Source organism: Osmerus mordax, chromosome 17 (assembly GCF_038355195.1).
Source record: "Osmerus mordax isolate fOsmMor3 chromosome 17, fOsmMor3.pri, whole genome shotgun sequence".
Classification (NCBI taxonomy): domain Eukaryota; kingdom Metazoa; phylum Chordata; class Actinopteri; order Osmeriformes; family Osmeridae; genus Osmerus; species Osmerus mordax.
The window spans coordinates 1,509,604-1,535,782 of record NC_090066.1 but is presented as its reverse complement, the minus strand read 5'-3'; the positions used below and the strand labels follow the sequence as shown (position 1 = coordinate 1,535,782).

At 47.2% G+C, this 26,179-nt stretch overlaps 3 protein-coding genes across 3 annotated transcripts; 2 read left to right on the top strand and 1 right to left on the bottom strand.

Moving 5' to 3' along the window:
* The first annotated feature begins 109 nt into the window (after positions 1 to 109).
* Positions 110 to 1,592, top strand: ccdc59 (coiled-coil domain containing 59). The gene is made up of 4 exons (XM_067254630.1): positions 110 to 343; positions 564 to 906; positions 1,144 to 1,252; positions 1,355 to 1,592. Exons 1-4 carry the CDS (start codon positions 190 to 192, stop codon positions 1,517 to 1,519), a joined length of 771 nt encoding a protein of 256 aa, XP_067110731.1. The 5' UTR covers positions 110 to 189; the 3' UTR covers positions 1,520 to 1,592.
* A 1,964-nt stretch (positions 1,593 to 3,556) lies between these two features.
* On the top strand, positions 3,557 to 13,560 carry cracr2ab (calcium release activated channel regulator 2Ab). Its single transcript, XM_067254738.1, has 17 exons — positions 3,557 to 3,751; positions 4,846 to 4,957; positions 5,194 to 5,377; positions 6,106 to 6,252; positions 7,579 to 7,669; positions 7,928 to 8,023; positions 8,407 to 8,594; positions 9,090 to 9,161; positions 9,249 to 9,297; positions 9,417 to 9,502; positions 9,972 to 10,611; positions 11,010 to 11,148; positions 11,883 to 11,964; positions 12,314 to 12,428; positions 12,599 to 12,700; positions 12,985 to 13,061; positions 13,425 to 13,560. The coding sequence occupies exons 1-17, from the start codon at positions 3,557 to 3,559 to the stop codon at positions 13,510 to 13,512; spliced, it is 2,463 nt and encodes an 820-aa protein (XP_067110839.1). The 3' UTR covers positions 13,513 to 13,560.
* Positions 13,561 to 14,418: 858 nt separating this feature from the next.
* On the bottom strand, positions 14,419 to 25,813 carry prmt8b (protein arginine methyltransferase 8b). Its single transcript, XM_067254547.1, is given in 12 exon segments — positions 14,419 to 15,162; positions 15,733 to 15,854; positions 16,639 to 16,789; positions 19,577 to 19,692; positions 21,838 to 21,879; positions 21,882 to 21,924; positions 22,161 to 22,303; positions 23,122 to 23,185; positions 23,891 to 23,959; positions 23,961 to 24,047; positions 24,795 to 25,028; positions 25,723 to 25,813. Coding segments are annotated over 12 exon segments (1,221 nt in total). The 5' UTR covers positions 25,789 to 25,813; the 3' UTR covers positions 14,419 to 15,078.
* Positions 25,814 to 26,179: the final 366 nt, after the last annotated feature.

The following is a 26,179-nucleotide window of genomic DNA, read 5'->3' as shown; positions in this document are numbered from 1 at the left end:
CCACTGTAAACTGTAAAGGAAGGTCAAATGAACAATGATCGATTTATCTTGTATCTACTTGCATGCCTTTTGCAAGTGGATAGCTACCTCTTTGCTACGTAATCACGATGCGACAAGAAGGAAGCACATGCACGCAGTATGATAGTTGTAAACAGATGAATCTTCTAATGTCAATTACAGTTCAGTGAAATGGCGCCGGTAAATTGTAATATAAAGGCTAAAGGGAAATTCACGGGAAAAGGAGGCAGGGATAATCCAGCAAACAAGCGACACGGCGGTGCAAACAAACAGAAGAGAAAATGGGTCCCCGAGCATAATGTTTTTGATGGAAGCGTTGGAGAAGGTAACGTGGCTATAGTTGCTATGCTTTCCCAATATCTCAAGATGACGTTCGCTAATGAGACAAATAATGTCAGATATTTCTATAGAACTGTAGCATAACTAATAGTTTGTATGTCTATAGTCTATCGACAAATTGATATACTATGTGTTGGATGCAGTATTCGATGCATCAAATACAGCCTACAATATTTGGGTCTGTTACGAAATTGTTATATACACAGGTCAGGGGTTTGCATTCAAGAGGAAGCAGAAAGTGCAACATGAGTACAACAAACTTCTACGGAAAGAGCGGAGGAAGACGCCTGGAGTCCAAACGCAGTACAAACAGGATTACCCGGAGCACCTGAAACATCTGTACATGGCTGAAGCCGAGAAACTGAAAAACGAGACTCGGATGAACAGAATAAATAGGACTAAGGGCAGGCAGGGTGGAGTGCTAGAAGCTGTAACAGAAGACCTGGGAGAGGAAACTCTCCCAGACCAGGCTACACCCTCTGACCCTGTCACGTCAGAAGACCGGACAGACTCTGCCCCTGAACCCACAAAGGACTTACATGCCGACAGGTAGGTCTAGCGAACAATTATTTAAAGACTGAAACAGGGGCGTAGCCAGAGTTTTTGTTTATATAAATATTCGAATCAGGTCTTTCACTTTTAATGAGTAAGAACGTCTTTCTTCCTAAAGTAGGCTAGGTCTGATTTTTATCTTGATTACATGATCCACATGATGCAAACATTGACAAGTGATATACTTGAATAAAGATTCCGCAGGTTCAGTAATATTGTCTGTTATCTTTCCAGTCTCCCCATGAGCAACCGTCAGAAGAAGAAAATGATGAAGAAGACCTCCTATCAGAAGACGAAAGAAGAGTTTGAGAAGATCAAAGAAAGGCGATCACAAAAGAAAGAAGTAAAGTGTAACACAAAAACCAAACAACCCTTAACTGTAACTCTTGCCACATTGTACACGTGTTTGGAAAGTGTTTATTAAGTGCTTCTGTTCTTCCTTCAGGAATTCTTGAAGAGTAAACAGCAGAGAGAAGAGGCCATCCAGAAGTACAAACAGAAAAAGACAGAAACCTTTCAAATGCTGAGCAAAAAGACAAGGAAAGGACAACCTAACCTCAATCTACAGATGGAGTACTTGCTGCAGAAGATACAAGGAAGTGGGAAATGACCAGAAGATGCAGGAAAAAGCATGAATCAACAGGTTTTAAAACATGAACCATATTAAAAGACCATAAACCAGAGATGTTTTAAAAGTTATTTCAATGTAAAACTGTTTTTACATGTCTGTGGTCTATTTTAAAGACTCATGTTTTTCATTTTGGAAACATCACAGACTGTTGATTATAGCCTATGTTATTTTAAATATTTTCAGTTGATGTATGATTGTGGACCATGGGGCTATAATAGGAGGGCAGAACATATGAGAACTGTTTCACCTTTAGTTACTGTTCAAGTAAAATAACTTGTGATACAATGTTTTGGATTTATATTATAAAAAATAATATTCATTGATTATAAACAAACGGATGTGTCTGATATTTTACATCATGGCTTTTTGAACTCGAGGCAGGTCGACCTCGTTATACCTGCGCGCCGTTTCCCATTAACCTATCCATGAGTTCCCATAGCTACAGATGCTGAGCAAAACATCTCGAAGTAGCCTGTGGCACCCTGGTCTCCTCCGTTAATACCTGTTCCGTGCTGGGAAGAACGCTCGTTTTGCGCCTACGTGCTCTCATAGCAACAGAAACCCAACCGGGTTTAATAATCCCCAGGCGACTGCCCCATGACATCACATGGTCGCGGGATGACTTTTCGAACGCTGTGGTGAAACAAGACTTCATACAAAGAAAACTGTAGAAAGGGTCAATGTTGATCTACAGGCTGATATCGAGGCTCTTTTTGACTGCGTCAACGTCAGAAGGTAAATTATTTGACCTTTGTCTTTGTTTTCCTTTAACTCAAGTTTGATTGTTGTGAGTCTGCTAAAAACGAAAATATATAGATTATATTCGCTTTCAATGAGGAACTCCTTGCCACACCCCTGTTAAGTCTACCACAGTCCATTCATTTAGCCTAATTGATCAAAAAATATATACATTACGGTTTTTAGATAAAGCTCAAAGACGTTCCAGATTCTTACTGATCAATGCACAACTTTTTGATAAGGCTGAAATAGTTTGTGTAGGATATTGCATACTTATACTTTCTCCAAATTCAATACGGGGATTTTTAAGATGTGTTGCCTGCACATGAAAGATGACACGTGTTTCCTAAATATAATGTGTGTCAGCCTCGTCTTTAACCACAGCTTGGTCGCTCAGTCCTCAAAAACCCCTTCCTCTCCAAACCATCTATGTCTGAAGGAGACAGATGATGAACTCCTGTAGCCCAGGCACCAGACCCATCTGCAAGCTTATGGTTTATTTGAGAATTAGTCTGGCAATGGCAAACTACAACTCCTGAGTAGTCACAAATGTTGGTTAGAGTTGCTATTTCAAGCACATAAAAGTTCCTCTGAAGTTGGCACAAGTATAAAACAAAAATTTCCACCATTTAGAATGAAATCGAATGAGTTCAAACCATCTGCAAATACACAACTATACATATATATTTGTTTTCTAAGGAATTAACATAGTCATGTGTTTTGTATACTAAGGGGTATTATAATAAGCCTATACGGTATGTTTACCTACACCATGGGAAGTTGTGAGGGTCAGGCTTGTGAGAAGGGGAAATGTGTGGCTTTAGTTTGTGTGCTGATCACTGTGCTGATTCACTGTGCTGGACTTATCAGTAGGCTACTAGCCTGGGAACCAGATGAAGCTGTGAGCTCATGTTTGATTGGTCTGGTGATGTCAGACCAGTTCAGCACTGCAGAAACAGCTGTTTGGGTGCTGGAATCTTGCAAACTTACGGCATAGTTTAAACATCACAAACTTGTAACCTCGATGAAACGACAAAATCCTGAATGCAGAACATTTCGTAGTACATTTTCCAACGCACATAACCTCGAATAAAAACTGGTATCTCTTCTTCACAGGAACTTGCATTGCCAAGGACCAAAGCACCCCAATGCACAATAGCTAATCCTCTGATTGGCCAAACTCCTGCAGTCTTCCTGGTTCTAACTTCATGAGGTCACATCCTTTCTCCACGATGCCGACGGGCCACACGGAGAAGACAGAGGGCGAATGAGGCGGCCATGTCTGATTCCCGACCCCACCACGCTCCCAGAGTCCCTGAGATGGCGGAGGAGAGCCGGAGCCAGACCAGAGACTCGGCCCCCGAGCGGAGGGGCTCAGACTGGGGCAGCATCGCCATGCTGGACAAGACTAAAGAGTTCTTCCAGACCTGCGACATGGAGGGCAAAGGATTCATCACACGCACTGATATGAGGGTGAGTCAGGAGAGAGGGGTGGGCAAGCAAGGTCCTGGATGTGCTGGGTACGGCAGGGTCCTGGATGTGCTGGGTACGGCAGGGTCCTGGATGTGCTGGGTAAAGCAGGGTCCTGGATGTGCTGGGTACAGCAGGGTCCTGGATGTGCTGGGTACGGCAGGGTCCTGGATGTGCTGGGTACGGCAGGGTCCTGGATGTGCTGGGTACGGCAGGGTCCTGGATGTGCTGGGTACGGCAGGGTCCTGGATGTGCTGGGTACGGCAGGGTCCTGGATGTGCTGGGTACGGCAGGGTCCTGGATGTGCTGGGTACGGCAGGGTCCTGGATGTGCTGGGTAAAGCAGGGTCCTGGATGTAATCACACATCCAGCGCCTCTGTAATCACACCTACACACAAGCATAGACAGACAAGACGTCTCTAAGCAACTGTATCTCTGAGAAGGGTGTGTGTTTGTGACGTGTTGTTGTTGGTTGGGAATAAGAAGGTGGGGGACCAATAGGGTTTCTGAAACGGAGTGTGTTAACAGACAGACATGAAGTGCTCTGTGTTCTTGGTCTTTGGCTTCCTCTACTCTTCTGTCGTTGTGCTTTCATGTTTATATTTGTCTTTATGAAGGACCCTCCACACACGCACACACACACACACACACACTCTGAAGCAGCCACTCAATATTACCATTCTTTTGATGTGTTTAGAAACATGCTCTCTGCTCAATGGATTATACACCCAGACCCACAGCATAAACACACACACACACATAAACAATCAATTAATTAACCTAGTACTCATGGTTACACAAGCTCACACATAAACAAACAGTACACTCAAGTACACTTCACAAAAATAGAAATGGAAACCATTGATCCTAACCCTATTGAATACTCGATCCATTCTATCGTTGTGCAGAGGGGAAACAAATGATAGAAGGATATGCGTATATTATAATGTTGCATAATAGTGTTTTTGTCTTTATGTTGAATATATGTTTAGCCTTGGGTGTGTGTGAATTATTGCATGCGTGAACTGCAGATTATTGACTGAACCTTGTAATTGTGAGCTTCTCTCTGTGTGTGTGGGTGTGTGTCATCCCTACAGAGGCTTCATAGAGAACTCCCCCTCTCAGCTGAGGAACTGGAAGATGTGTTTGATTCCTTGGATGTGGACCGTAATGGTTACCTCACGCTCGGAGAGTTCTCTACTGGGTTCAGTAGGTTCTGCTTCCTGTTTCCCCATAACTCTGCTGTGATAGGTTGATTTCCTGTTTCCCCCGTAGCTTTGCTGTGATAGGTTGATTTCCTGTTTCCCCCGTAGCTCTGCTGTGATAGGTTGATTTCTGACAATGTATCAACTTGTTTATGAATACAGTATATTCACTCAAACAACAGTTCCATGGTAACAACAGTCTCACTGCTGTGGTACTTCCTGATGTGGGCGTGTCCTCAGGCCAGTTCCTGCACGGCCGGAGGATCTCATTGGCTGACGAGCAGAGTCCCGCCCCTGCACCCAGGGTTCCGGAATCCCTGTACCAGAACCAATGGGAGGCGAAGCTGACCAGGGGAGAGGACGAGGAGGAGAAGCACTTCTGCATGCTGCTGGAGAGTCTGGGAGCCAGCAACGTGTTTGAGGAGTGAGCTCACCTGACATTTACATTTACCGTAATTTTCGGACTATAAGCCGCGCCTTTGTTTCAATTTTTCGACCCTGCGGCTTATATAACGGTGCGGCTAATCTATGGATTCTATGGAAAAATCTATGGATTTTTACAGCTAACGGCCACTAGCGGTGCACACTTTTTCAAGGTTTAAAAAAAATAGCCAAAGTTAAGTGGTTAAATGATTGCCACGCGTTGCCACATCTCTATGCTGATCTCTTTGTGATAGCAGCTAAGCTAACAACAGACATTTAGCTGCTGCAGCTTATATAATGGTGCGCCTTATAGTCCGAAAATTACGGTAGTCATTTAGCAGACGCTCTTATCCAGAGCGTCTTACAGTAAGTACAGGGACATTACCCCCGAGGCAAGTAGGGTGAAGTGCCTTTCCCAAGGAAACAACGTCATTTGGCACAGCCAGGATTCGAACCAACAACCTTCTGATTAATAGCCCGACTCCCTAACCGCTCAGCCATCTGACCAACCTTATTCCCTGTTCTGGTATTCTCTTAGCTAGCGGAATATGTGTGACCTCTAGGTGTGATTTCCTTTCCGTAGGTGAGGAAGTAAATAATCTTCAATGCAGCACATGCATTTGTGATAACCTTTTTACAGACTGGAAGCTAGTTCGTAGACTGTTGTTTTTGCTACCTAGATGACGGGTCGAGATATGTGAGGAGAGACTCAAACTTTCTCTCCTCCAGTCCAGGGGAGGTGCGTAGTCTCTGGGCCCGGCTGAGGAGAGACGAGCCTCATCTCCTGTCCAACTTCGAGGAGTTCCTGTCCAGGGTAACCTCCCAGATCAAGGAGGCCCACCAGGAGAGGAGGGAGATGGAGAGTGCCCTCCAGAGGTGGGGAGGACAAAATAAAAATGCGCTCCAGTGTCCTCAGCAGTGGTTTCCAACCTTGGTCCTCAGGGACCCCCTGTCCTGCATGTTTGAGATGTTTCCCTCTTCGACACACCTGACTCAAATTAATGGTTGTTACCAGGCTTCTGCAGAGCTACATGATGACCCATTCATTTGAACCAGGTGTGTTTGAAGAGGGAAACATCTAAAACATTTACATTTAGTCATTTAGCAGTTTATCCAGAGCGACTTACAGTAAGTACAGGGACAGTCCCCCCGAGGCAAGTAGGGTGAAGTGCCTTGCCCAAGGACACAACGTCATTTCGCACGGCCGGGAATCGAACCAGCGACCCTCAGATTACTAGCCTGATTCCCTAACCGCTCAGCCATCTAAAACATGCAGGACAGGGTGGCACGAGGACCCGAGTTGAAAACCTCTCACCCAAAGCTTCGGTTTGACAGTTGGTGAACCTGCAGGAGAAGCCGGTGACTTGTGGCGACGCGTTTGTGTGGCTGCCTTGCGTCGTGCACCGTGTCCCTGCGCCGGTGTCCCTGCGGCCGTGTCCCCGCGCCCGTGTCCCCGCACCGGTGTCCCCACGGCCGTGTCCCTGCGCCCGTGTCCCTGCGCCCGTGTCCCTGCGCCCGTGTCCCTGCACCCCAGGAGGGGTTACTGTAAGCCCCTATAGCATGCTCCCCTTATCCCTCTCAAATGACGTGTAATCCCAGGCACGATATAACGCTGAGAACCCTGACAGCCACCGTGAAAACTGCATTAAATCTTATGCCTTCGGGTAACATAGCCCATCGGGACACAGGTTTTTGGGGTTCGGATGTTGTGAATGATGAGAAAGATCCTGATGTGCGTTCATGTTCGTGTGTTCTGGGGGTTGGCTGTGTTTAGCACGTTACCATGGCACCGTGTGGTAACCACCCCTAACCCTAAGAGGACTTGAGTCTCTACAGGTTTGCTAATTGGTTGTCTAAAGAATGCTGGAGGAATGTAAGAACCATGAATGAAAGGCCTGTTTGTTGGACGTTCCTCGTTTACGTGTGGGTGGGTGGGTTTAACAATGTAATGATCTGCATGTGTAGATTTGTGCATGTGTCTGTACATGTGTGTTTGTGTGAATACAGATGGGGGGGGGGGGAGACTGTAAACAACTGTTAACGTAATACCAACACATGCCCCTCAGATCTCATTATCTGAATCGGTACAATGCCTCCCTTGTTGAACGTCCAGAACAGCATCTGGTCGAGGGGGATATTTGTTTTGTTTATGTTTTTGTTCCGTAATAAAGCTCACCTCGTGTACTTCATGTCTGTGTTCAGGAAAGCTGCCACACACGACACAGAGATACGACGACTCTACGAAGAGATGGAGCTGCAAATCAAGAACGAGAAGGACCGGATTCTACTCAAGGTAATGTAGATACAGACTATCTATCCTACTGTCATCTTAGTACTAGAATATAAACCACTATACATCTACATAGATGTTTTGAAGAGTCTTCTCAATACTAGACTACACACAAACCACTCATGATAGATCACAGTCTGGCAAAATAGTTTCCTAATCTGGGATTAGGCCCTACTTGTTCCTTCCTCCCTCCCTCCACCTAGCTACGTTGTCTTCCTGTGTAACGACCCTCACTTCCTGTCCCCGCCCCCCTCCATCCAGGACTCTGAGCGTCTGCAGTCGCGCAGTCAGGACCTGGAGCACCAGCTGTCCAGCAAGGAGAGGGAGCTGGAACATCTGTTCCACAAACAGAGGAGGGTGAGTGACTGATGGACGCAGGACGCTCAGGTAGTCATCTGAACACGCATGGAACATGCATGGAACACGCATGGAACACGCATGGAACATGCATGGAACACGCATGGAATACGCATGGAACATGCATGGAACACGCATGGAACACGCATGGAACACGCATGGAACAAGCATGGAACACGCTTGGAACATGCATGGAACACGCATGGGTGCCAAATAGGATTAAGGTTTAGGGTGTGGCTCTGACTGAGAGAAGATGGAGAGAAGTGTCAGGGAGAGCGAAGCAGTCACTAAGTGTTCCCCCCGAAGGTTTCCAGAATTTATCCAACTTTACTGATAAATATGACCTTGACTGTGTCTCTCCTTCCCCGGCGTGGCCTCCCCAGTTGGAGCGCGAGTGTCGGGATCTGAGCAGCGAGCAGCAGGAGAGCCGCACCCAGAACGTCAAGCTGAAGACGACCAACGAGGAGCTGTCCAGGGAACTGGACAACACGTCCCAGGAGCTGGCCCTCGCTCAGGAGCAGCTGACCCTCCTGCAGGGCCAGGCGGCCAGGCTGCACCAGGAGAGGGAGATGTAGGAACACACACACACACACAGCCTGCACCAGGAGAGGGAGATGTAGGAACACACACACACACACAGCCTGCACCAGGAGAGGGAGATGTAGGAACACACACACACACACAGCCTGCACCAGGAGAGGGAGATGTAGGAACACACACACACACACAGCCTGCACCAGGAGAGGGATATGTAGGAACACACACACACACACACACACACACAGCCTGCACCAGGAGAGGGAGATGTAGGAACACACACACACACACAGCCTGCACCAGGAGAGGGAGATGTAGGAACACACACACACACACAGCCTGCACCAGGAGAGGGAGATGTAGGAGCACACACACACACACACACTGACGGACACACGTACCCTACAGATTGTTCTACTGAACTTCCCAGCTTAGACAGTAAAGACAAACTTGATCTGTCTCTTGTAATTACAGTTTTATCTTCTGAACGCTTCGGTCACAGTCGCTGGTGTGTCCTCTGTCTCCTCAGGGAAATGTACCGAGTCACTGAAGGTCTTCAGAGAGAGAAACAGAGTCTCATGAAACAGCTAGACCTCTTGAGGTAAAAGACACTCAAACACACAAAGAAAATGTACAATTAAACATCTTGTTTTATAACAATAGCCCCATTATTTCCCCTTCTTTAAAGAGAGATGAACAAACACCTAAAAGATGAACGAGACATCTGCTACGGTATTGTGAGTAGAGAACAACACATTTCATCACCTGTTGGCGAATAAGTAGCATTCTGAGACCATGAAATTAATAACATCATGATATGTAATCAAACGCTGATGTAAATTCTCCAATCCATTAGAAACCCAGGAACTCCCTCAGGAAGAAGCAGAAACAGAGATCTGGTCTGGGTAATCTGTTCTCGGAGCCCAGCCAGCCGGTGAAAAGGTGGGTCTTTTATCTCTGCGCTGCTCTGAAGGGGAATCAGTCCTGTCAGATGTGGTTGCGATCAGGATTCCGTCCTGAGGAGAGGTCGTGGAATGAAACATTGGATTAAGGGGGAAACAGAGGATGCTGAACACAAATCAAATAAAGAAACAAACGAATGTGTCCAAGGCACTATGAAGTGGATTTGATTGGGAACTGTTTAGTTTGGGAGTGTAATATTTATTAAACTAGTATGCATTATATCTACAGTTGTGCTGTAATACAATAGATAAGACAGTATATGTTATTTACAAACAGATTTATAATTCATTGGATGGACAGTAAATTCTAAAACTCACTTAAACCTTGTTTTGAGTGCCTTGGATTTGAAAATCTCCACACCCCAAATCAACAACAACAAAATTCCTACCAATCGGCCCGTCCTTCTTTGATCAGATATCCTCTGTTTCTCCTCTTCTCCGTCTCTAAGAGCCCTAATGTCGGACGATTCCTATCAGTCTCTGGAGGCACTTCCTATAGAACACCTTCAGATCGTCTTCCTTCTCTCCTCCTCCTCTAGCGAGGATGACAACACCCCCCCCCTTTATCAGCAGCCCCTCCCTGCTACCCAGCCGGGGCCCGCTAACGGCTACGCTAGCCTACACCCTGCCCCGGAGCCTGCTGGGAAGACGGAGGTGAAAGGCCTCGGGGCGAGAGAAGTGTTCGGGATGACGGGAGCCACGATGGCGAGCTTGGAGACGGGCGGAGAGAGGGAGGGGGAGACGGAGAGGAAGGCGGACATGTTGGACGCACCCCCAGATGGGTGGCCCCTTCGTCGGGTCATCTCCATCGAGGAGGATCACCTCCCCCACCTCCTGCACGGAGGCCCCCAGCCTCTCCTCCACCAGCTCAGCGAGGAAGACGAGGAGGATGAAGATGACGATGATGATGACGAAGAGGAGGATCCAGAGATGAGGGATGTCTTAGCCACGGACCCCCCTGTGCCTCAGACCCCCGTCCGGGCCTCTAGACTGGCCCTCCCCTTGGCCGGGAAGAGGTCTCGTTTCCTGAGGGCCAGGAAAGCCCCCACCACGCCCCGCGGACAGCCGGTGGGCAAGGAGACCCAGCATGTAAGTTCAGCAGTTTATAGTAATTAAAGTAAAGTTAGTACAGAATGGGAAAATGTGTCCAAACTTTTGCCTGGTACTGCATATAGTAAATGTAGTTTACTTTTTTCATCTCTCCATCTCTCTCTCCATCCCTCCCTCTCTCTCCACATCTCTCTCTCTCCATCTGTCTCTCTCTCCATCCTTCCATTTCTCTCTGTCTCTCTATCCATCCCTCCATTTATCTCTCTCTCCATCCCTCCATTTCTCTCTCCATCTCTCTCTCTCTCCATCTCTCCATCTCTCTCTCCATCCCTCCATCTCTCTCTCTCCATCTCTCTCTCTATCCCTCCATCTCTCTCTACATCTCTCTCTACATCTCTCTCTCTCTACATCTCTCTCTCTCCATCCCTCCTGGTCAGAGGATGGTGGAGGGGATGGTGTCGGTCCCTGACCGGCTGTTCAAGGTGGTGCTGGTGGGGAACTCCAGCGTGGGGAAGACCTCCCTGCTGCGCTCCTTCTGCGAAGGGCGATTCCACCCTGCCACCTCTGCCACAGTCGGTGAGAGTATAGCAGCCACGTGTGTGTGTCTGTGTGTCTGTGTGTGTGTGTGTCTGTGTGTGTGTGTGTGTGTGATTATTTAGGTTTGAGGGATCACATGGTAGTGTTGCAAAGGAGGTATGGATGTGATGTAGGACGAAATACCTTTTATAATTGTCGCGTGTGTGTCATGATGGCATAATAGGTCATGTTTGGTTTGGGGGTGTGAAAGCTAGTGTGCAGGGGATAGGAACTAGCTAAACTATTCAATCATTCTTTCAAGATTACGTTGGTGTGTGTGTGTGTGTGTTCAGAAGATGGAGGGGGAGCTGAACATCACATGAAAGAGCTTGTGGAGTCACACTGCCCTGGTTCCTCAGCGCACATTGTACCCCTGCTTATGTCACGTCAGATCAATCACCCTCGCGGCTTTCATCTCAAACCCCAGAGTTGCCTTCCTAAAACGAGCCACTCAACTCTTCTACAAGACATTTAAACACCTCACCGAACATGAACTACTTTCCTATTGAATTTCTTCAATGTAATCATCGAACTGGCCTCGTCGAAATCTGTCAGAATATTATATATCCGTATATCTAGACAAGCAGGTTTCTATTAATCTGTGTTCTGTTACAACATGGGATGATTACAGCTCAGCATTTGACTGCAGATAAGAGGATCACAGGTTCAAATCCTCTCCTTCACCCCTCTGGATAAAGGTGACTCCTAAGTGAGAACTTGATTGTGTGTGTTAGGTATTGACTACAGTGTGAAGACTCTGACCCTGGACAACACGCAGGTGGCCATGCAGCTGTGGGACACAGCAGGCCAGGAGAGGTGAGAGACGCCCCTGCTGGTCTACTCCTGGATAAACCGGCAACATGACATTTCTATCTTTTCTACTTTTAGATAAACTGGCGAATGACTTTTCTAACTTTTCTAATCTTAAACTTGCAAAAGGAGATTTTTAACTTTTCAACTCTTGGATAAGCTGGCAAAATTATATTTCCTACTTTTCAAATCTCAGATAAACTAGCCAAGAAAAAAAACATTTCTAACTTTTTTTCTACATTTTTTTTTTCTTCATTTATTTTTTTTAACTTCTGACTGAAAGCCACATAGCCAAATGATAGCATCCCAACCAAGTCCTGTCCACTTTCCTGACTCCTTGTTGGTGATGTCACAGGTATCGCAGCATCACTAAGCAGTTCTTCCGTAAGGCGGATGGAGTGGTTGTCATGTATGATGTCACAGTGGAGGACAGCTTCAAGGCCGTGAGCCCCTGGCTAGCCAACGTTCAGGTAAACGTCAACCTTGACTTTGTTTTAAACGATGAAAAGTGGCGTAGCTGTGGTTTTGACAGGCTGGGATGCATGTGTTCATACTGATAGCATCGTAAGGCTACAACTCATTCATTAATAAATCAAGAAGGAGGAATCAAATCGTCTTTTTCCCGTACTACATTTCCCAGGAGGCCGCAGGAGAGGGTGTTCCCATCCTGCTCCTAGGCAACAAGATGGACATGCTGGCGGAGAGGGAGGTGTCTTTCAAAGAAGCCGACATGCTAGCTCAGGTGAGTCGGATCACGCAACAGCAGAGACGGGAGGCAAATACAAACTCTCGGAGAAACTTGTGGACAAGGCAGGCAGGCTGGGAATAATGGGTACTGTTCTCAGGATAAACAGTCCGTAAGAGACAGAAGACAAATAACTCGGACTTGTGGACTTAACAAATTAATTTAAATGGAAATAGGAAGGAAGAAAGGGTGATCTGTGTGTTGGTTTGTGTCAGGAACGAGTAGCGAGTTCAATGGAGTGTTGTTAATATGACGATGTGTAACCTCTATGTCCTCTGTAGGAATCCAAGGTGCTATTCTTCGAGGTCAGTGCTTACACTGGCTACAACGTCGCCGAATCACTGACACATCTGGCCAGGTAAGAGTTTACAAATACACTTGAAACAGGCTTTTTGTTATTAATAGGCTAGGTGATAGTTAAGGGTGAAGAATCCTAGCATTCTGTGCCGATAAAGAGGTGTTTTCAGTGCAGTGTTTTATGCGATAAAGAGGTGTTTTCAGTGCAGTGTTTTATGCGATAAAGAGGTGTTTTCAGTGCAGTGTTTTATGCGATAAAGAGGTGTTTTCAGTGCAGTGTTTCATGTGATAAAGAGGTGTTTCAGTGCAGTGTTTCATGCGATAAAGAGGTGTTTCAGTGCAGTGTTTCATGTGATAAAGAGGTGTTTCAGTGCAGTGTTTCATGCGATAAAGAGGTGTTTCAGTGCAGTGTTTCTGTGGACAGGGTCCTGAAAGATCAGGAGGACAGGGTGAGAGACACGACTGTTCTCCTGAGTGCCCTGCCTGTTAAGAAGAAGGCCTGCTGTAACTGACAACACGCACACACACACATGCACACACACACACATGCACACACGCACACACACACACATGCACACACACACACACATGCACACACACACACACGCACACACACACATGCACACACACACACACACACACACAACCCCACACATATTATGGTGTTTAAGTGTTTCTTAGTTTAAATTTGTTTTCAAGAAAAGTGTTGTAAAGTTATAACCTACAACGATTAAAGATGGATAAGCAAGTTTTAATTAAATCTATGCTTCAATCTTGACTTTAATTGTGACTTGTGTAAAGCTTTGAGTTGTAAATGTCTGAAGCTAGAATAGAATACTACTACTTAATGTTTTTATAAAGTGCAAAACATTTGACAAATCATAGATGCAGCTCTCAATGTCTATACAATGTATAACCTAGATTATCACACATGACATTAATATACAATATATATGTGTTTTTGAGAAATAGAAATTTATGAGCGGACAATGTTTGAAATGTGATCAAGAAATTATTGTATATTAAAATAAAATACATATTTTGATTAGGTGAACATGAAATTCAATGTGTAAATAAGAGTGTGATCTTGATCAAATTAATCACCATTATCACAAACATTAGTCATGTTTATAGGAATTGATCATAATTCAATATCAATTATTTCATTAAATAACTGCTATTCTTTTGTCTTTTTATTCATTTATTCAGTTGTTCATCTCTTGCACACCATCCTGCTAAACCACTTAAAATGTTATTCGCATTTCCAACTTACTGTGACTTTGTGCTCATTCTTTAGGGCACTGTAGGTTGGAAAACTTTAATTGAATTGCCTCAAGTAGCAGATAAAATCATATTATGAAATCTATAAATATTGAAACCCTAAACATGCAAGTATCTTTCAAATACATTTACATTTAGCAGACGCTCTTATCCAGAGCGACTTACAGTAAGTACAGGGACATTCCCCCGAGGCAAGTAGGGTGAAGTGCCTTGCCCAAGGACACAATGTCATTTGGCACGGCTGGGAATCGAACTGGCAACCTTCGGATTACTAGCCCGACTCCCTCACCGCTCAGCCACCTGACTCCCAAATACCTTCATAACCTAACAACAAAATACACAATACAACATAACACTTGAAAAAAACATTTACTTTCCTGTATGGGATACTACCCTTTTCATAGTTCTAATATTGTTTTATTTCTGAAAGAATTCCCCAGGGTTCTTCCACTGTGTAAAGTGGATCATTTCGTTGCAAGGACGTTAGCGTCGACTTCAATTCAAATTCCTCTGTTACCTGACTCAAAACACTGACAGCAGTTCAAATAATCGAATCAATTTAAAATCAAGTTAATTTAGGATATTACATTCAGAGTTGCCAGGAAAAAAACTTAGCTGTCAAGAAATCGGTGGCAAACGATATAGCTATTGCTCAGGTCGCTGGGTCATTCAGGTCCCAGAAACGTCCAATCAGACACGTCTCACGGCTCTTTCTAACCAATAGGAGGCCCCCTGTGCCCTCTCAGGGCGTGTCCAGAGGGACTGGAGGCAGATAGTCATCCTCCTTTACTGGCTCGTTAGCGCATCTTGTAGTCGTGGGAAATGGCCGCCTCGCACAGCTGCCCTTTAAAGTCCAGCTCAAACGTAAACTCTAGATCACGCTGTAATAGAAGATGAGAGTTAACTTAGAACTCAGCGAAAGAGGGAGAGACTGTAGAGAGAGAGAGAGATAGGGGGAGAGAGACTATAGAGAGAAATCTGCACTTGTAACACTTGTACCACAGTTAAATGGTAACAGGTTAAAATGTGTTTTTAGAGAGATACCTACTACTTTCTACCAGTCTTCTAAACCAGTGGTTCCCAACCCTGGTCCTCAGGCCACCCTGGTCCTCAGGGCACCCCTGTACTGCATGTTTTAGATGTTTTCCTGCTCCAACACACCTGATTCAAATGAATGGGTCGTTATCCAGCTCTGCAGAAGCCTGCTTATGACCATTCATTTGAATCAGGTGTGTTGGAGCAGGAAAACATCTAAAACATGCAGGACAGGGGCGCCCTGAGGACCAGGGGCGCCCTGAGGACCAGGGGCGACCTGAGGACCAGGGGCGCCCTGAGGACCAGGGGCGCCCTGAGGACCAGGGGCGCCCTGAGGACCAGGGGCGCCCTGAGGACACATCAGTTCCTCAGCAGGTGAGTACCTGCGTCTGTGTACTAGCTCTGGGGATGCTCACCACGTTCTTGTCGTTTGGCCTCACTGTGATGCTGCCGAAGATCTCCTCTCCCTTCTTCACGGTCAGGTAGTCCTCCATGTAGAACACAGTCTGCTTCCAGTGGGTGGTGGGGCCATCAGGAGCTGAGGAGGGAGGGAGGGAGGGAGGGAGGAGAGAGGGAGGGAGGGAGGGAGGGAGGGAGGGAGGGAGGGAGGGAGGGAGGGAGGGAGGGAGGGAGGGAGGGAGGGAGGGAGGGAGGGAGGGAGGGAGGGGAGAGGGAGGGAGGAGAGAGGGAGGGAGGGAGGGAGAGAGGGAGGGAGGAGAGAGGGAGGGAGGAGAGAGGGAGGGAGGGAGGAGAGAGGGAGGGAGGAGGGAGCAAGGAGAGAGGGAGGGAGGAGAGAGGGAGGAGAGAGGGAAACAGGATAAGGAGAGACAACAGAGAGGATGGAAAGTCAAGAAAATGAGCCAGGAAAAGGGGAGAAAGAACGGTGGGAGATGTAAGGATGCAAGAGAAGTTGGTAAGAAGGATGAAGAGGAGATGGGCGAGAATGTAGATGGTTAGGGTGAAAAACAGATCATGGAGAAAGAAGGAGAGGAAAATTGAAGAGAGGGTGTTGGAAAGACAAACTAAAACCCTCCCTTACTAATAGTTACGTAAGCAGAGAGTGGAAGAAAACATGTACATAACGTTACGTAACACAACACATTTAGATGCAAACCGTTAAGACAGACAGGGCGTTAACAATCTTGACCAGTGTTCAAAACCACCACCAGGGGGCAGCCAAGAACTGCAATCAGAGGAATAGTCTGGAAATGCACATGTGCCACTACTAACATCTATAAGTCACACATCATAGCACAATGTTGTTTCAAATGACAGTTTGTTAATAAGTAGCCTGTGTGTTGTGTGTTGAGATGAGGCCTAACCTGTGGTGAAGCCGGTCTTCTTGTGACACTTGCTGAACTCGATGTTGAAGTACGTGACCATGGCGTGGACGTAGTCGTTCCTCTGGATCTGCAGACAGAAGGCCGAGGTGAACGACAGGTCCTCCTGCTTCACCGTGTAGATGTCCACTTCCTGGGTCAGAGGTCACGAGAAAGGACACGTTAGAGACACAGGAAGGGATGACCTTTCACCTTCACATCGACAGAAAGAGAGCAAAGAAAATGCCGGTCTCCGAGACCGTTTTTTTGATAACTGAGGATGCGGCCGTACGGATTTGCCGTTTTCAAAAAGTGATGTATAGTGAAACCTAACACCCTTGGTCTGTCTAGATAAAAGGTGCAGTGCTCTGAATCCACTTCCTGAACTTCCTTTGTGTTGGATTGTATGGCAGTGATGAATCACAGCATCCAGTCATGCTTTGCAACCATGGCTTTTGTTTCGTTCAACACATGAGCCGACGACGGCAGATTGCTCTGGTTCAAAAACCTTTCGCTCCTTCTATCTTTTCTTTTTTTCCTCTCCTCTCTTCCACCCCTCCCTCCTCCTTTGCTTCCCCCCTCCTCTCCCTCCCAGTCAGTTCATCATCCTCCTGTTCTCTTCCCTGTCAGGGTTCAGTGGTTTCGTGTGAATAGCTCTTCTCTGGCCTGTGTCCCAGGCTTGGATGTATAATGTCACACTGAAGCTGAGTATTCCTCCTCCAATGCTCATCTCCTGTTAAATAACGTTGATGTGTTTGCTTGTTAATTCAAAACAATAATCAACCATTACTAAATCACATCACGCCTAAACCCTTAAACGTCATTTGTATGAAGGAAAACAAGAATCGAACGTTAATCCTTCCACCAATCGATTCTTTTTTTCATCCAGCCAGCCAGCCCAGATAAACAGGACCTCACGCCCCTCACCCAGCCAGTTCAGATAAACAGGACCTCACGCCCCTCATCCAGCCAGCCAGCAGGACCTCACGCCCCTCATCCAGCCAGCCAGCAGGACCTCACGCCCCTCAGCCAGCCCAGATAAACAGGACCTCACGCCCCTCAGCCAGCCAGCCCAGATAAACAGGACCTCACACCCCTCATCCAGCCAGCCAGCAGGACCTCACGCCCCTCATCCAGCCAGCCAGCCAGCCCAGATAAACAGGACCTCACGCCCCTCATCCAGCCAGCCATCCAGCCCAGATAAACTGCACTGCACCACAACATGGTATCTTGTACATTTGTATTTTTTGTAATATTTGTATTTTTGTATTTTTATATTGTAATTTACGGCAACTTATATTTATCCCACTTAGTACTGCTAGTTTATGTACCCTTAGTATAGTTAGTCCACATATTTAAATTTTAGGTATATGTTTATTGTATGCACCTTCCTGCCAAAGCAAATTCCTTGTCTGTGCAAACTTTCATGGCGAATAAATCCCTTTCTGATTCTGATTCTGATAAACAGGACCTCACGCCCCTCATCCAGCCAGCCAGCAGGACCTCACGCCCCTCATCCAGCCAGCCAGCAGGACCTCTCACAGGCTGGGACGTTCTAGTTTTCCCTCCACAACGTTCCCTGACCGATCCTTGCTGGGGAGGACAGTGGTGTTAAATCATAATCTGTCCCACCCGTGGCAGGTCCCATACACACACCATCAATAATCTGATGGAGCAGGTAGGGCTAGCGTGCTGAGACCTCCCTGGTCTAGACGGGGCGGAGGATAGGGAGGACTGATCTATTTTGGGCTCATCACAATCCAAGGCGGATATCGCATAAGTGACATTTCAATTTCAGAAATGTACTTTTTTTTGCATCCCACCGCGTTTCACACTGCCAGATTACTCTTGGTTGTGATTGGCCCTCATGTTACTAACGGTAACCCTCTCTCTATGGAGAAGTGAGTGAATATTGTAAATTGTGTTCCTAAAGTGGTGCTTCACACACACACACACACCACGTAGACTCTCTGTCTCTCCATATCTTTCTCTCTCCCTCTCTACCTCTCTCTACCTCTCTCTCTCTCTACCTCTCTCCTCCCCCTCCTCTCTCTCTCTCTCTCTCCCTCGCTCCGCCCTCTCCCCCTCCTCTCTCGCCCGATCCTCTCTCTCATCCCTCTCTCCCCTCCTCTCTCTTCTCTCCCCCTCCTCTCTCTCTCTCTCTCTCTCTCTCTCTCTCTCTCTCCCTCTCTCCCCTCCTCTCTCTCTCTGCTCCCCCTCCTCTCTCTCTCTCTCTCTCTCTACCCTCTCTCTCTCCCCCTCCTCTCTCTCTCTCTCCCTCTCTCCCCCTCTCCTCTCCTCTCTCTCCCGATCCTCCCCCTCCTCTCTCTCTCTCTCTCCCCTCCTCCTCTCTCTCTCTCTCCTCTCTCTCTCTCTCTCTCTCTCCCTCTCTCCCCCTCCTCTCTCTCTCTCTCTCTCTCTCTCCCCCTCCTCTCTCTCTCTCTCTCTCTCTCTCTCTCTCTCCCTCTCCCTCTCTCCCCCTCCTCTCCTCCCAATCCTCTCTCTCTCTCCCCTCTCCCCTCCTCTCTCTCTCTCTCTCTCTCTCTCTCTCTCTCTCTCTCTCTCTCTCTCTCTCCCCTCTCCCCCTCCTCTCTCTCTCTCTCTCTCTCTCTCTCCCTCCACTCCTCTCTCTCTCTCCCTCTCTCCCCCTCCTCTCTCTCCCGATTCTCTCTCTCCTCTCCCCCTCCTCTCTCTCTCTGTAGGGCTACAGTGCTGAGGACTGGAGTAGCGGGTAGTTGGAGACGCTACACGCGTCATGTGTCCCGCTACCACAGTTCTTAGTCAACCCACTATGATTCAGCCTGCAGGCCGGCACAGCCAGCCCCTCCGCAACACTCACGAACATGCGCGCGCACACACACGTTTTCTCATTTCCATGTCATTCTAAATGATTTGGGCTCGCCACATACAAGAGCACGTACACACACACACACACACTGACCTTTACAAGGCAGGAGTTTGTCACCACCTGCTTGGGGTCCACCATGTCCACCAGGGGCTCTCTGATCGCCACATTACGGATGCAGGTCATGTCAAAGCCATATACATTCTCCCACCCTGCAGAGGCACATACACACGTAAACACACACGCAAACACACAAGAACGCACAGACACACCGACAAACCAATACAAATAGTGAGTACCTGAAGGTGTGTGTGAAAACGCCTTACATTGGAAGTGTGACTCATCCTTTTTCTAAACTGTTTGAGGAGTTAATTGCGATTCACAGATATAAATAAAGAACTGCCGAAACACACACAAGGTCTCCCCCTTCAGCGTCTCTCGATGTGTCTAGATTCTCTCTCTGTGTGTCTAGATTCTCTCGATGTGTCTAGATTCTCTCTCTGTGTGTCTAGATTCTCTCGATGTGTCTAGATTCTCTCGGTGTGTCTAGATTCTCTCGATGTGTCTAGATTCTCTCGATGTGTCTAGATTCTCTCTCGATGTGTCTTGATTCTCTCGATGTGTCTAGATTCTCTCTCGATGTGTCTAGATTCTCTCTCGATGTGTCTAGATTCTCTCGATGTGTCTAGATTCTCTCTCAGTGTGTCTGGATTCTCTCTCGATGTGTCTAGATTCTCTCTCGATGTGTCTAGTTTCTCTCGATGTGTCTAGATTCTCTCTCGATGTGTCTTGATTCTCTCGATGTGTCTAGATTCTCTCTCGATGTGTCTAGATTCTCTCTCGATGTGTCTAGATTCTCTCTCGATGTGTCTAGATTCTCTCTCGGTGTGTCTAGATTCTCTCTCGATGTGTCTAGATTCTCTCTCGATGTGTCTAGATTCTCTCTCGATGTGTTTAGATTCTCTCTCGGTGAAAGGCAGCGGGGCTTGAAATAGACCAGATCCTCCTCCAGCATGTCTGGCAACGTCGAACATCCCTCCTCCGTTTGGGTTGCAAACACAGTGGGTAGACCCCACCTTCCTTCTCAATACCCTCCTCTGTGGTAGGGCCAAACCTAGAGGCTGTGTGTGTGTGTGTGTGTGGGTGTGTGTGTGTGTGTGTGTGTGTGTGTGTGTGTGTGTGTGTGTGTGGGTGTGTGTGTGTGTGTGTGTGTGTGTGTGTGTGTGTGTGGGTGTGTGTGTGTGTGTGTGTGTGTGTGTGGGTGTGTGTGTGTGTGTGTGTGTGTGTGGGTGTGTGTGTGTGTGTGTGTGTGTGTGTGTGGGTGTGTGTGTGTGTGTGTGTGGGTGTGTGTGTGTGTGTGTGTGTGTGTGTGTGTGTGTGTGTGTGTGGGTGTGTGTGTGTGTGTGTGTGTGTGGGTGGGTGTGTGTGTGTGTGTGTGTGTGTGTGTGTGTGTGTGTGTGTGGGTGTGTGTGTGTGTGTGTGTGTGTGGGGGTGTGTGTGTGTGTGTGTGTGGGTGTGTGTGTGTGTGTGTGTGTGTGTGGGTGTGTGTGTGTGTGTGTGTGTGTGTGTGTGTGTGTGTGTGTGTGTGTGTGTGTGGGGGTGTGTGTGTGTGTGTGTGGGGGTGTGTGTGTGTGTGTGTGTGTGTGTGGGTGTGTGTGTGTGTGTGTGTGTGTGTGTGTGTGTGTGTGTGTGTGTGTGTGGGTGTGTGTGTGTGTGTGTGTGTGTGTGTGTGTGTGTGTGTGGGTGTGTGTGTGTGTGTGTGTGTGTGTGTGTGGTGTGTGTGTGTGTGTGGGGGTGTGTGTGTGTGTGTGGGGGGGTGTGTGTGTGTGTGTGTGTGTGTGTGGGTGTGGGTGTGTGTGTGTGGGGGTGTGTGTGTGTGTGTGGGGGTGTGTGTGTGTGTGTGGGGGTGTGTGTGTGTGTGTGTGTGTGTGGGTGTGTGTGTGTGTGTGTGTGTGTGTGTGGTGTGTGTGTGTGTGTGTGTGTGTGTGTGTGTGTGGTGTGTGGGGTGTGTGTGTGTGTGGGTGTGTGGGTGTGTGGGTGTGTGTGTGGTGGGGTGGTGTGTGTGTGTGTGTGTGTGTGTGTGTGTGGGTGTGTGTGTGTGTGTGTGTGTGTGTGTGTGTGGTGTGTGTGTGTGTGTGTGTGTGTGTGTGTGTGTGTGTGTGTGTGTGTGTGTGTGTGTGTGTGTGTGTGTGTGGGTGTGTGTGGTGTGTGTGTGTGTGGGTGTGGGTGTGGTGGGTGTGGGTGTGGGGTGGGGTGTGGGTGTGGGTGTGGGTGTGTGTGGGGTGTGTGTGTGTGTGTGTGTGTGTGTGTGTGTGTGTGGCCAGGTGGCTTGGTGAAAGAAAGAAAGTTCCACTCACAGTGGATTTTGAAGTCCTTGTACTGTCTGTCTTCGATGGCCACACATAGAGAGCAGCTCTGTCAGGAAACATCAGGCCTCCGGGCTTCTGAACAGGCGAAACAAGTTAAATATATACATGCCCCCCCCCCCCGCACACACACACACACATACATATATATTTCAGGTATTGTCTGTACACCTTGCCAAGTAACATTAGATCATTCAGTACCAACCCTTTGTCCTTGAAATAGCCACAGGTAGAAACCAGATATCAATCTGTCTCTAAAAGATATATATGGGGACTTTTACCAGCATGTGAGACACACACACACACACACCTACCAGCCACTTGTCTCTGGCGAAGATGACGGTGTTGAGCATAGACTCGTAGAAAAGACAGTAGCCCATCCACTCGGAGATGATGATGTCCACTTTGTCCACAGGAAGTTCCACTTCCTCCACCTTCCCTTTAAAGATCGTAATGACTAGCACACAGGGCACAGGGGAGTCTCATGTAAGCAGGAGGAAAACATACAACAGTTCTGGCATTTAATTGCTTTCCAATTTCCACACCGCATCTCATACAGAACGCTGGTGGGGAAAAAAAATTCAACCTGATGTTCAAATGCCAAAGCTAAACGGTTAAGTAATGCCTACTCTGCGGATACTAATGCCAACTGGATTCACACAATCACGTCTGTTACGCAATCACATGCAGAACTGCTCCACGGGAAAGCTGAAGGTGGCACTTGGGCTCTGCCAATCAGTGAGGAGGAGACTGGACTGACTGATGGCTGTGTCTGGGGGTGTTCAAATAAGCTGTCACATCTGTGACTGAGGCCTGGGATTGAGTGAGTGTGTGACAAAGACGATTAAGGATGAGGTCAAATGATTTCTTCTGCTCAGTCCAATGCAGCTGTCTTCTCCTACGTCTTGTTTGGACGTAGGAGCGAAGGCAGCCATGAGTGTTTACAGTGTGGATTCTATATAAATTAAACTGTTAGAATCTTTTTGGGACCTCGGAGAAATAGCGGTTCAGATGAACGTCAACAGTGAGGCTTGTTGAAGTTAAAGTGAGTGAGCATGTTAGCAGGGTGCTGGGTCGTAGAATAAACACAAGGCCACTAAATGATAATATTATGGGCTTTCGGGTCCACTATGCACCATTTCCAAACCAAACACTGTTCCGGAACTATAAGTCTGAACCGATTCACTGTGTAGCATAATATACCAATACGTGTTTGCGGTCGATAAAATAGAGCTCCCAGGTTGTGAACACGTCATTGCATGTCGTTTCTCTCACCGTTCTGGAGCTGGTTGGATTTGATGATTTTCTCTGAATATTCGGATATGCTTGAACACTCAATCTGTTGGCAGAAAACGCACAGTATACACATAGGTTTGATTAATGCTAAACTCAACATTAGTGGACCTACACACAAAGGACACTCGCTACACACTCGCAGTATTAGATTACATTTACATTTACATTTAGTCATTTAGCAGACGCTCTTATCCAGAGCGACTTACAGTAAGTACAGGGGACATTCCCCCCGAGGCAAGTAGGGTGAAGTGCCTTGCCCAAGGACACAACGTCATTCTGCACGGCCTGGAATCGAACCGGCAACCTTCAGATTAATAGCCCAATTTCCTAACCGCTCAGCCATCTGACCCCCTATATGGTCTTGGGGTGATCACTGATCAGGAATGTCAGTTGTGTCCAAAAATCACAGGGAAGAGGCTAGCTAGCAGGAGTGCCGAGTAGCCAGCAGCAACAGCTTCTAGCAGCGTTTGACGACTTGGCTCCTTTCTAAAGGCTGGTTAACAAGAGGCTTGTTTAGTCCAAGTCCAGAGTCAGGTGGCTGAGTGGTTAGGGAATCGGGCTAGAAAATCTGGAGGTTGCTGGATCGATTCCCCGGCCGTGTCAAATGACGTTGTGTCCTTGGGCAAGGCACTTCACCCTACTTGCCTCAGGGGGAATGTCCCTGTACTTACTGTAAGTCGCTCTGGATAAGAGCGTCTGCTAAATGACTAAATGTAAATGTAGTCCAAACGACGAGCCAGACTCTCACCCCGTACACGTGCCGGGCACCCGCGTTGGCAGCGAACATGGACAGGATGCCCGTCCCGCTGCCCACGTCCCAGCACCACCTTGTCCTTGAACACGTGCTTGTTGTGGTACATGGCGTTCCTGTAGGTCAGAGTCCGCACCTCGTCCTTCAGCATCTCCTAAGGAAGCCACACACAGCGGGATAAACAACAACAAAACGTTTGAGACTGCGAATGCCCGTCGATGAGGTTTAGAACGCAAATGCATCTACATCTAAATAGGCTATATAAGAGATTTATTATGGTCATGTTTTTACCATTATACATGTATTTTGTTCCTTGATCCGATTGATAGAAGTGCAGCTATGAGGTTTTGGAAGGATGTAAATGAAAGATAAAGGCAATAATGCAAACCCATGTGATTTACTCTTAATATGTAGGCTATTGTGTATGTGGGTGTAAAGCAGCACGGACTCTCTAAATAGCGGCAGGTCTGTCTCACCTAGCCTTGTGGGACTCACTGATTCCCATCTCTCTAAACCCATTTAAACCCAGTCACATTTGTGTCTTTCCTCCCTTGTAACGAGGACACTTCTTTGGTTAGCTTGCTGACAAAAGCCTGACCCACATACTAAATAAGGACATTGGCATAAACTCATCTAACCAGGTCTGTACCCCCACCCCCCCCCTCCTCCTCTTTCTTTTCATCCCAGCCACAAGCTCACAACTCGGGTACAGTCTCTTCATGTGCACCCTTAGATGCAGTTTGGAAGAAAAAAAATAATAGTGAATGGCATATTGTATCTATAGTAGGCTAGTCCTGAATGAACAAAAAGCGGTATTCTATTCAGAATGAAATCCAAGAAGAAACACAAATAGGCAGACATGAGAGTAGCTCAAGGCTGCAGGGCTTTTGGCCCGACTGACCTCATGGATCCCGAAGTGGGCATAGGAGTCAAAGTAATAGTCTCGTGATGTCATTTCCTCCGGGTTTAGCTGCTTGGCTGCCTTTCCCCGGCCAGGGCAGGTGGGAAGGGCAGCCACGTGGGGGGTGTGGGGCGGTGTGTGGGGCGGGCAGCCCACGGGGTGGGTCTTAGGCACCGGTTTGGGCATCGGAGCAGGCTGGATAGACAGGGAGACGACAGGGGTAGGAATGGGGTGCTGTCGCGGAAATAGGTGAATTAGCAGGATAGGTGAGAGAGAGAGGGAGGGAGGGAGGGAGGGAGGGAGGGAGGGAGGGAGGGAGGGAGGGAGGGAGGGAGGGAGGGAGGGAGGGAGGGAGGGAGGGAGGGAGGGAGGGAGGGAGGGAGGGAGGGAGGGAGGGAGAGTCAAAATTGCAACAGAAAAAGTGGCAGTTACACAATGTTTTCTATTTCAGTCAGGGTGTCTCGTGGTAACTAAACTCACATTACAATACACTAAACGTGCATTTCAATCGCCTGCCTGCGTGACGGTCATGACTTGGCTTGAATCGTTCTGCTAAGCGTTCAGTGCGTTCCAGAACCAAGGACAGCGTAACTATACTGTAGGAGACTTGGCTGTCCCACTAGATACAAAGGTATAATATAGTGTAGTATAAACATTCCATCAATTAAAATGATACTCAATTGTTTAGATTGATGAAGGAAACCCCGCTTCGGTCGGTTTGGAAAATATATTATTTTCATGTTTTTGGAGACTCAGAGGTTAGGCTACTCCTGCATGATACCGATCCACCAGTTCATCAAAATCAACTAGATTAAAACATAAAACTAAACAAAGATTGAATAACCATCAATCTGGGATTCAGATGGTGAACACAACGATCGACCTTTATCAGCAATGTCACTCTTACATCATTTACAGGGTAGCCTACCTCCGAGTTGTCTGCATCCGCCATTTTTCTCCGAAAGAGCAAACAGCGCGAATGTCTTAGTCCCATACGAGCCAACAAGATTCCTACAACTTTTAATAGGAAAATTCTGGTACAAAAATACACTAAATAACCACTCCTACGATGAGCTAAAACCAGTTTCAGTTCTTTCAGTTGTCAATGGCATTTAAAATGACAATAGCGGAACACTTTTAATATCAAAGATATTCATTGGTTTTGCATTTTAACTTATTGTTCACCCTAAAATTGTTACATTTATATTGTGTTACGTTTGTGTTAATTTCAAAAGTCCAGTAATCCATTGTGAAAAAGTTATGCAGGTGGTTTCTTATCGACACTTGAGCATCACTTGCAAGGAGTCCAATGTGCTGAGTTGTCCCCAGTCTTTTGCGCACTGCTACATAAGCAGAGAATTCGCTGAAACATAAAAATATCCTTT

Excerpts from the sequence above, each read along its gene's own strand:
- ccdc59 (XM_067254630.1), top strand. The coding sequence starts at position 190 with ATGGCGCCGGTAAATTGTAATATAAAGGCTAAAGGGAAATTCACGGGA. Across the intron at positions 344-563 it reads TGATGGAAGCGTTGGAGAAG|GTCAGGGGTTTGCATTCAAG; the intron begins GTAACGTGGCTA and ends TTATATACACAG. Across the intron at positions 907-1,143 it reads AAGGACTTACATGCCGACAG|TCTCCCCATGAGCAACCGTC; the intron begins GTAGGTCTAGCG and ends TTATCTTTCCAG.
- cracr2ab (XM_067254738.1), top strand. The coding sequence starts at position 3,557 with ATGTCTGATTCCCGACCCCACCACGCTCCCAGAGTCCCTGAGATGGCG. Across the intron at positions 7,670-7,927 it reads AGGACCGGATTCTACTCAAG|GACTCTGAGCGTCTGCAGTC; the intron begins GTAATGTAGATA and ends CCCTCCATCCAG. Across the intron at positions 9,162-9,248 it reads AAACAGCTAGACCTCTTGAG|AGAGATGAACAAACACCTAA; the intron begins GTAAAAGACACT and ends CCTTCTTTAAAG.